The sequence below is a fragment of the Haliotis cracherodii genome, unplaced genomic scaffold (assembly GCF_022045235.1).
Source record: "Haliotis cracherodii isolate W230 unplaced genomic scaffold, xgHalCrac1.p SCAF_3, whole genome shotgun sequence".
In the NCBI taxonomy this organism is placed as follows: domain Eukaryota; kingdom Metazoa; phylum Mollusca; class Gastropoda; order Lepetellida; family Haliotidae; genus Haliotis; species Haliotis cracherodii.
In genome coordinates, this window is record NW_027266286.1 from 67,308,932 (window position 1) to 67,320,336 (window position 11,405).

At 40.4% G+C, this 11,405-nt stretch overlaps 1 protein-coding gene across 1 annotated transcript in view; it reads left to right on the forward strand.

Moving 5' to 3' along the window:
• Positions 1-5,043, forward strand: part of LOC139473659 (beta-parvin-like) — an 85,275-nt gene extending 80,232 nt beyond the window's left edge. Inside the window, exon 13 of the mRNA XM_071256351.1 lies at positions 3,368-5,043. Coding sequence (XP_071112452.1) covers positions 3,368-3,456 — 89 coding nt within the window. The 3' untranslated portion in view covers positions 3,457-5,043. The remainder of the gene's footprint in view (positions 1-3,367) is intronic.
• Positions 5,044-11,405: the final 6,362 nt, after the last annotated feature.

Consider the following 11,405-nt stretch of genomic DNA (forward strand, 5'->3'; position numbering starts at 1 on the left):
ATCCCTTATCCCCCAGCGTCACTGATACATGCAACAACAGGCATTACTCTCCCCCTTTCCTGTTGCCATGGAAATTTGGCTTTTCTTTCCCCCATCCCTCCTTTTCCCCCTCCTCATCAGCTGGCTGTAATGTTAGATCTACAGATGCAGTGCTACTAAGTATTAGGTTCTAATGGGACTTCCTTCATTTATACAATTAATTTACGATACTTTCTTGTCTTCCTACACATGGTTTATTTGAAAGAAACAAGTGATCTGTTTGTATCACTTCTCTGCAAGAAGCACATTTACTTTTAAAATGTTCAATAAGCACACAAGTGAAACTTTAGAAGTATATTAAAAGAATCATCAGTTTTGTTCAGTATTCTGTTTGAATATATTTTTTAAAAATCTTTGAATTTGAAACATTAATGGTTGGGGGGTTGTGATTATTTTTGACAAATGTTTTGACAAATATGTTTTGACAAATATGTTTATTTTTTTCAATTGTGCTCACACAACATTAAGATATTTTCCACACTTGAGGTGTGTCGTCACGTGCATCATGCATTGTTAACGTTAATATCATGATCACCTTTTCAGATAAATGATCTCGCTTTTCAGCATATTAAATATTTATGTCATTGATATAGTTTTTAGAAGCTGTGATTATGGGATATTTAAAGAAAGTTTGTTCCAAGTAGACTCTGGTCCTGTAGACATGGCCACTGGTGACCATTGGAATTATGGATTTAGTGTCTTGAAACACACAATCAAACCGACGAACTGACGCTGATAGAAACCCCCATTATTTGTGTTTCCTTTATGTTTTCAGATATGATTCAGGCTCAACTTGCCCATTGTGTTTGTTATCATTTTTTACTACTTGTTCGTGGTGAAAAAAGTTGCTTGTATCGCAAAACTTCTAAAATCACTTTTAAGGAGGCATTTTTGTCTCAAAGAATCCATACAACTCAGATTTGTTCAAAGCAAAGGCATTTCCTGATGTTTCCAAACTGATCAGATGCGCAGCTTTGAAGCAGGTGGCTCCCTCTAGTGTCAGCCGGACACCTACTGGAAGGCAAATATGCGTGATCCAGGCCTATTACGTATAGGTTATTATCCTCCCAACTTTGTTCAATCTTGGCCATTGTTAATGTCATCAAAGTGTCCAAGCGCCTTGTGAAGCACCAATTGGTCCCATTCCATAAAAGCTTGAGGAGTCCTTTTGACACACAAGACATGTTACATTATAGGAACCGAGATACTCAACTCGGAGAAAGATTAAACAAAGTGCTCCTGAGGAACCGCAGAAAGTATAGTTATACTGAGAGGCCGACATTATGATGTATTACATTTCATTTCCGACCACTTATGCCTGATCAGCCATTGTTTCCTCTGTTGTATTATCAAGGCCTATTTGATCCTTTTGCCTGCAGCGGTTCTGCAGCAGTTTCGTAACTTTCGTCAAGGCTCGGGCAAGCATTAGTAATTCATGTGTCCCTTGTCCGGACAAAGCCTTCACTTTTCAATTAGTCAGGACAGTCGTGTGAGCCGGCACTGCTTGTCTGCTATGATTATGCCTTTGTTTGAAAGTGTGTGATGATTTTGTGAATTCTGTATCACCATCTGATAGTTGAGATTTGCCCTTTGCTATGTATGATATTGTCACAGACAATCCATGCTTTAATTATTCAATTGCCTTTGTCTTGCATTTCATCAGTTACATGCAGATGGCTAATAAAGTGAAAATGGGCATCGGAGAGTTGACATATTTGAGAGTTTAAGATGGTTAGAATGTTAACTGATAGTTTTAAATTGACTTTAACCCTACATGGCTTTAAGCTTGACGATGCAGGAGGAGATCGATTGAAGGATAACAGATATCTGCTGATGCTGTAGACTTGTTTTATTTAGATAATATGATTTGTGACAATTATTCTTATTGGAATTTTAATAGTTTTCATTCCTATCATGCCGACTAAGTTGTCGCTCGCTCATCAGTTGAACAGGTGATTGGAAGGTGCTGACATGGCATATAAGTCAATGATAAATCCAAGTAAGCAATTTGTGTACAAGGCTTATTTTCATGTGTGGCGATTCCATGACAGTATACATCCATAACACCCTACTTTCTTGTGTACAGCGTGCACCTGAGTAGGATGCACACACCCTTTCTTGGGTACAAGTTTTTTGGAAAATTGCTATTTTGTGTATTGTGCCCAGTCAAAAACTCCATAGGCTATCAGCCATTTGGTTGCTTCTCTGTATCATTTGCAGTGACATCAATGGACTGGAATATTGCCAACTCACTCACCTGTGTTATTGTCGTTAATGTGTTGTGTGCTTTGAGCATGATATTCAGCAATAAAAAGCACAGTAGATTGATTGTTATTTATATTTTCATCATTATTATTTTTGGTATGATTATATGTGTATTTATTTCATTATGTTTATATTTATTTATTTATTTATTTATTTATTTATTTATTTATTTATTTTCATTATTAGTCTACATGCATTATTCATGGACGAAAACAAGCCTTATGTGTTAATAGTTTTACTTTTTCATCTATCAACTTCATTTGATTTTAAAAAAATGAAAAAGAAATGTACCCCTTTTTCACTATTTTCAAAAGTAAATATGATATTATGTGGGATTCTTGAAGCAAGGTATTGAAGTGCTGAGAGGGGGTGCTTGGGTAGACCAGCAGATTGTGCACTTGCTTGTCACATGGAGCACCTGGAGTGGAGTCCTTTTGTGTGTACAATTGTATACCCCTTTCACGCCTTTGTCCTGGTATGATATTGCTGCAAAGTTGCATAAAAAGAAGCATAACCCTATTCATTCACGAAAGTGTTCAGTAAGGCAACCAACTGTTACTGCCTGGCTGTTTAACACAGGGTGGGCAAATGTTATTCTATGTGTGTTATTGCCTGGCTGTTTAACACAGGGTGGGCAAATGTTCTTGTTTTATGTGTGTTATTGCCTGGCTGTTAAGCACAGGGTGGGCAAATGTTGTTATTTTATGTGTGTTATTGCCTGGCGGGCAGGGCTGGCTGTTTAACACAGGGCGGGCAAATGTTGTTATTTTATGTATGTTATTGCCTGTCTGTTTAACACAGGGCGGGCAAATGTTGTTATGTTATGTGTGTTATTGCCTGTCTGTTTAACACAGGGCGGGCAAATGTTGTTATGTTATGTGTGTTATTGCCTGGCTGTTTAACACAGGGCGGGCAAATGTTGCTATTTTATGTATGTTATTGCCTGGCTGTTTAACACAGGGTGGGCAAATGTTGTTGTTTTATGTGTGTTATTGTCTGGCTGTTTCACACAGGGTGGGCAAATGTAGTTATTTTATGTAAACGATGAACTGTTCTCTTACAGATGTTGTCAACCTGGACCTCAAGTCGACGCTGAGAGTGCTGTACAATGTGTTCACCAAGTACAAAGACGGCGGCAGTGTCAGCATGTAGATTCACAACATCATCATTGACATCAGTCTGCATGTGCCAACATCATCAGCCTCAACTGCCGCAGTGTGTAATGGGACATGCCTGTCCACTATCTCCTGCATGGATTGGACAGCTTTAGTCTCTCCCCGCCACTCAGCACCCAGGGACACCTGGACTCTCACCTAGACATACTCTGTGAATACAATACCCTCAGTATGATGGAAAACTTGACTGTACAACCATCATTTAGCGAAGAATTAATCTGTAATTCTTTCATTCTTCATCCTTAGTGCAGTGAGCATAAAGTAGTGTGTGAAACATTAAGAACAACTGCATCTACTTTGTGTTCCTTCTACCTGTCCACTGTCATCATCACATTGAATAACCTTTTGGGGAAACTTGGTGTCTTACCATTAATACTTTTAGCATTTATTTATTTCTGTGATCTGTTGAAAGAAGGTAAATGTAGGCTACAACTGATGTCCAATAAAGATGTTCCAGATATTGTGGAGTAGGCCAAGTTGAAGGCTACAACTGATGTCCAATCAAGATGTTCCAGATATTGTGGAGTAGGCCAAGTTGTAGGCTACAACTGATGTCCAATCAAGATGTTCCAGATATTGTGGAGTAGGCCAAGTTGTAGGCTACAACTGATGTCCAATCAAGATGTTCCAGATATGCCTGGAGTAGGCCAGGTTTTAGGCTACAGTTACAATCTGTCCATGTGTTATGTGCTCAAGTAGGTGGGAAGCCAGAGCCAATAGCTTTAGATAGATAGGACTATAGGTTGGTGTCAGCTACCTGTCCAGGGCAGAAATACGTACTCAGTAATCTCCTCGTGAGTCAGGCTACATTGTACCTGATCTGCCTGATTTAACATAACCGCTTTGTACAACTGTCACAATACTAAGCCAAATAAACGACCATCTGTATGTATTAATCCCAAGATTATTCCCGGAGTAGGCTGGAAGTGGCATTAATTTTTTATACCAAACCATTATGTGTTTTTTTATAAAGGACTTATATCCCAAAATGGTGTCACATTAACTGTATATGTCATATTTATCAACCACTTGGCTGATATCCTTGTGCTGTTATCCTATTGATAGTGTTGCCCCAGGCTGTATAATGGGCATGATAGGGACCCTGCACAGCCGGCTTGTGTTACTGATTGAAGGAGCACATGGCAAGTAACCTGTTTATCTAGTACTGATGACATAATGATTGCTGGCCTAATGTGGAGGCCAGGCCAGGCCAGGGCCGGAGTGACAAGCCAGGGACCTGATCCCTATCACTGTTATCAGCCCTTTCAACACTTGACTACTTCAGCTGCAATGGATACAGACTGAAGAGTTTGTGTTGTCGCATTGTGTCATCGTCTTTATTTGGTCAATGTGGTCCTTTTGCTCATCCACGACTGTGTAAATGCTGTTCACAGATGGAATCAGGAGTGGCTCTTTTGTTGCCCGAGGACCATGAAAAGGTTGTTTAGCTATGGGTAAACAGTTCAGCATATTGTCACATTAGTGGTTTGAAACGACTGTACCCATGTCCAGCTTGCAGTGACCGTTGGCCCTCTTGTGTTACATCATGGCTGGACCTTTTTACACCAGCTTCGTCCCTAGTCACACATTTTCCTTCCTTGTGTCCCACTACCTCCCCCATTCCACCTTAGTACCACTGTACCCCCCAGCTACCTTTACAACCATTTTGGTCTACCCCTCAACACACCCTCTCACACCACCATCACCCCACCCTCTCACACACACAACCAATCCCTCGAAACTCTAAACATCATTTTCATCCCTGTCCTTCATCCTACCACCCCACCTCTAGCACCATTCCCCTACCAACCCATCCCCGATGCTCACGATATTAATCACTGGATTGTCTGGCCCAGACTCGATTATTTACAGATCGCCATCATGTAACTGTAATATTGCTGAGTGCTGCATTTAACAACATACCAAACCAAACCAAACCACCCCTAGCACCACCATCCCCTACCACCCTGCCCCTATTATCCCACCCCAAGAACCATCCCCTACCACCCCACCCTTAGCACCCTCCCCTACAACAGAGACTGATTGTGTATCACCTTGCTTGAGGCACCACACTGCTCATTTCTACCTGTCTGTCTCACAGTCCCGGAACCATATTATTTTCCCTTCTATCCAGCCTTTTCTGTAAGGCAGAAGCACTAAATGAAGCAAGTCTAGATTTTCCTCGGGTCCTGGATCTCCATCTCACTGGGGCTCCTTTTATATTTAAATGGAGTCAAAATTATATGTTTTCAGAGACTAAGCATTAGTGTAATCTCTCCCAGACACTCCCTATACACTGTATCACCCCCAGTCCTGTATCCTACCCCCACCCCAGTAGCTGATTGTCCATCCCTCTCTCCCCCCCCCCTCCCTGCCATGTAAGAAGTGACTTCCAGATGTGTAAGTTGTTGAAGGTAATCACAGGGACAGGGATAATGATAGTGAGCCAACATTCCTCACCCAGGGGCACCTAAAGCTGATGAGACCCCCTAGGGTGGGGCAGGGGCTTGGAGCTATTAAAGCCCTGAGTTGTACCAAGCTAGCAGTGATCACAAACCTGTCCTCTGTTTATGGTGGTGATGCAGTGGGTGCAACTATTCCCAGGGTACATCTGATGACACTGCCTTCTGGTCTTCTATCTTCCAGCGTGAATTACCACATCAAACAATGAGATGGAAATATTTAATGGCGTTGATTTTATGTTCACTTACAGTGACAATGAAATGCCACTCAGAAAAACTGCCTAATTAAACTAACATTTACACTTTCTAAAGATGCCCAACTTCTCAAGTCATCAATTACACTGGTTTCATGAAAAAGAATAAACAACCAATATTGTTTCTGTAAACAAGGAGAAGATTACAGTGGAATATTGTGTTACATTTGTGACAGTTCAGAGAAAACCAGCTGCGCACAACAGCCCAGTGTTGGGTAGCCTCAAGGGGGTGGGGGGGGAGCACAGTCAGTGTTGGGTAGCCTCAATGGAGGGTGGCTCAGTGTGTGTGTGTGTGGGGGGGGGGCGGGGGATGCAAGTTTAAAGGGTAGTTGTCAGGGTGGTAAAATGGAAACTGCCACACTGACGTAGGTGAATCTTCTGTTCAAATATATCATTAATTATGCCAATTTGCCATTGCATCTCATCTTTCCTTGACACAGATAACTAGCATGTCATTCCTTCCGTCCCTGTCCACTGTCATGTGTCCAATGGGATAGCTATCTACATCCAGCCCTTCCCTCCTCCTCCCCCTACCAGCCAGCATACCAGACCGACTGACTACTGGGATATGTTGCTGGGTGCAGAGATCAGCCCTGGTGCGTCCAGCCAGGTCATCTTTACTTCCCCCACTGCGACCTCCATCTTACATGACGACCCCTATCAGTCAACACAACATTTCAATGTCAGTTGGAGAAATAAAAATCTTTCTAACAAATTAGTATATGTACTGTCTTCATGTTAGGTGTCCGGGTCATATGAACAACATAAAATGATATTAGACCTTGCAGTATTTAGGTCATCTTGTGTCTTGTTTTCTTGACTATTTGTCTTTTCCTATTCAACTTGGTTTGGCCTAAGGGAGCCTAAAACTGAAAATAATAAATTATGTGTTTACTTATGTTGCGCTAGACTCCATAAGCAAGAGTTTGCTCAAAGCGCTCACATTATTACCCAGATCAGTGGATCAGTGTGCACATGATTTTCATTCTCATCTCCCTGGGGAGTATACAGTAGTGCTGTAGACATGTATGATTATTAGCTTCTCACAGGGCCATGGATATTTGTTGGTCTAGTTGGTCAAATTATCCACTTATCAGGAGGAGAGTTTTTTAAACAATGGCCACAAATGTCCTCTCCCATCTCCTCCCCTCCCTTGTATCATCCAGTTTCATCCACACGCACACACGCACACACACACACACATGCTCACACACACTGATCCACCAACACCCCCTCATTCGTTAACACGGGGCGGTGGGGTACCCTTGTGGTTAAAGCTTTCGTTCGTCACATTGAAGACCCGTGTTCGATTCCCGACATGGGTAGAATCTGTGAAGCCCATTTCTGGTGTCCCCGCCGTGATATTGCTGGAATATTGCTAAAAGCAGTGTAAAACCATACTCACTAACTCACTCAATCATCCATTAAGAGGATGGTACTGAAGGTTTTACAGGACACAAAATGCGGGCGTCCAGTACACACAAATGTAGACTCAGAAAAAAATTATCCTGCATCTCTTGGGACGCACAATAGTTTGGGGAGTCTGTCATTTCATTCATCAATCATGGCCACTGTCCACATGATCTTTGATTTATCTCCAATTCTAAGGAAATTATCTCAACGTACAGTACAGAACACCATTTCATTACTCTACGGGACCTCATATTCCCGGCAAGGACCCTTCAAATAATTATTGGGTTCCCTGGACCCCCAGTTATTTAAGTCAAGGTAAAACCATGGTACAACATCCTGAGACTGGAAGACTCCCTTGAATCTTCCATTTGTCTACTCTCATTGATATTTTCTCAGGTTTCGTCATTTTACAGCATAATTTCCTGTCTCCTTCCATCCCCACCTCCTCTCTGATCATGTCTAATTTGGAGTTGCATTTCACCTCATTAATTTTACAGGTATTCTAAAGGTTACTATTGCTGGGAGTTCCATATTAATAATAACAAGAACTTGAAAAATATTGTCCACATTTATGTGTACAGTGGAACCTCATTCCCAACCACTCCTTGAATTTGGTACCAGGGGTATATCATTTAAGACAATGTAGCTTTATGGCCCAGACAGAATACCTGTTGTCCAATAGCAGCGAATATTTCCCTCAAATGACAGATAACTCACTATATTTTTTATGATGCCATTGACTATGACTCTAAGTTTGCTGTTAGCAAGGTTTCGCTATATTGATAATGGTTCATGATAATACAAGTGTACACAGCATTTATTACACAATACATGACTTCTTTGAGAGGCATTTGGAAGTTGGAGTATTTAGTAAGGATAAGATATATGGATGAACAACTTCTTTATTACTATTAGGAACGACATTTTGGTATAGGTTCTAACACTCTCACACTCTTATCAAGCAAGTGTAGATATCTTATCCTTGATGATATCTTATCCTTACTTACACAATACCATATTTGGCCTGGTTTAGGAATCAACCAACTTTAAAAACAAGCATAAATTAAAAATATATAAAATCTCTAATAAAAATAATCCAAGGGTTTTCTGTTTGACTAAAATAGACTTTGTTCAACGATAAATCGTCCTTGCATTTCATTTTGGAGTGTCCAAACCAGGCCATGACTTTTCTTTTTGATCACATATCAATCCAAATTAGTCTTTATGATGAATAAAAAAGATCCTGTACAATGTATTTTTTGTATAAAAAATTTGACCTACCGACCAAACTTTTTCAGAAAAAAAGTTCATAAACAAAACAAAACAAAACAATCTGACCTTAGCGACTGTATAGGATTGTGATTGTACTGTGTTGAGTTAAATACAGAGAAAGCCTGTTGTTTGCTATCGTGTGCCATAGTGTTGTGAACATAGGCCCATCTTCTGCATAAGCCCACCTGTCCTGTTCAATTACATTTAACATGTTTCCCAAGTTACCTGTGGTTTACCTGTGGTTTACCTGTGGGTTACCTGTCACTGTCTGAAGCCATGTATATCCCTCTGTCTGATGTCATGTACAGCAGTTACGATTCTCTTGGTGCTATAAACATTTTTCATCATTTGCATACAGGCTCTAAGTGTTAAAAAAGATGGTCTGTTTTAATGTGTTCTTCCTGCCCTCTAATTTCATGATGATATCACATCACATCTTGTGTCCATGACGTATATTGTTAACCCAAGGCATTATTGTCATGTACTGGTATCTCTAGGTGATTATCTGGAAAGGTTTTTAACGTTTTAATATTTGATGAGAGTTTACAAGTGCAATTAGACTGGTAGATAACTCATTTTAAAGTGCCTGTCTTTGTTGTTATTCTTTGTTTTTGTTTCTGTATATTTTCCCGACAGTTCCGATAACGGTCTGTGGATATATCTGGAGGCTGATAGTAGTTGCTTCTGTTGTACTGATAAAAGAAGCAATTAATGATGCTATCTTCTTTCCTTGTCGTCAATTATTCATATACATCTTATGAAAGAAAAAGACGAAATCAAACTTAACAAAAGCCATTTATAGAGGCCTGATAATATTTGCTATGACTGTGGCATTGATGCCGTGGTGGGTACATTACAGCGTTCACCTTACACCGAACTGGCCGAGCATATGTGAAGACATAAGTGGTTTCCGGTAAATTGAGCAACTGCGTGAAAAGAAGTCGAAGTGTATCTTTTGTGGACAGAAACGTCGATCTACAGTTGGTAGTCATCCTTGGTTACCATTACTCTGTGGTATGATCTCATTACCTTTGTGCAGATTTCTCCCTTTGAAAAATACATGTATTTCAGAAATTGTTATGCGCTGTATGAACTTCCGTGATTATCATCAACACGATGGGTTTAAATGGTGATGTGACTGTATGCAATATTGATACCAGTCTTGTGTAGGTGTCATTGCTTGGACTTTTCATGTATCTTTATCACAAATTCAGTACTTAATAGCACTTTGTACCTTTGCCCATATTATTAATCATGCAAAAATAAAACGTTATGGGTACGGAACAGTAATCCAGTATTGCATAACAGCATATTCATCAGTGAACCTGTTATATGTGTATTTGTATAGCTGTAGATGATGCAAGCCTGTGCTTGATGACGGTATAAGTCATTTAAGATGCAACAGTATGTGTGTGTGTGACAACACACTAAGCTTGGGAGATGGGGAGTTCAGTGTACAGTATAGAGAAGATGGTACAGTACAGGACAGTAGTAAGTCACCACTGCTGCATATTGCAAGTCTTGCCATCTTGAAAGAAATCGATTTTTTTTATATTTTAATCAAATTTCAATTTCTGTATTGCTGTTGCAGGAAATGATTGTATTTGTGAACATGATATGATACGCCAGTGAAGGAGGTTGTTGTATTTATGAATATGTTATGGTATCGTACTCTGATGTACCAGTAAACAGTTTCAGCCCCAGGGCAGAGAGCTTGTGTTTAATGCTGGCTGTAGTTGGGGGATCACTACTGCCCTGTACTGATTTCATGAGTTGTATTTGTACTGTAGTATTTATATAGTCACATAATATATGCAGTGACAGTAATGTATTGCATGACATATATTGTTTTAATAAAGAAAATACTTCTGTATTTCATAGCCATATTTCTTTTTCTTTCTGTCACGGTGGTCTTTCAAGTTCCTTACAGTCAGTTCCACTCAGCATGGATATTTGGACAGATTATGATCCTTGGTCTGTCTCAGCATGGAGATTTGGACAGATTATGATCCTTGGTCTGTCTCAGCATGGAGATTTGGACAGATCATGATCCTTGGACTGTCACAGCATGGAGATTTGTACAGATGATCTTGGTCTATCTCAGCATGGAGATTCAGGCAGATTATGATCCTTGGTCTATCTCAGCATGGAGATTCAGGCAGATTATGATCCTTGGTCTGTCTCGGCGTGGGGATTCGGACAGATTATGACCCTTGATCTGCACAGCATGGAGATTTGGATGGATAATGATCCTTGATCTTTCTCAGCATGGAGATTCAGACAGATTAAGATCCTTGGTCTATCTCAGCATGGAGATTCAGGCAGATTATGATCCTTGGTCTATCTCAGCATGGAGATTCAGGCAGATTATGACCCTTGGTCAATCTCAGCATGGACATTCAGGCAGATTATGATCCTTGGTCTATCTCAGCATGGAAATTCAGGCAGATTATGACCCTTGGTCTGTCTCCGCGTGGGGATTCGGACAGATTATGACCCTTGATCTGCACAGCATGGAGATTTGG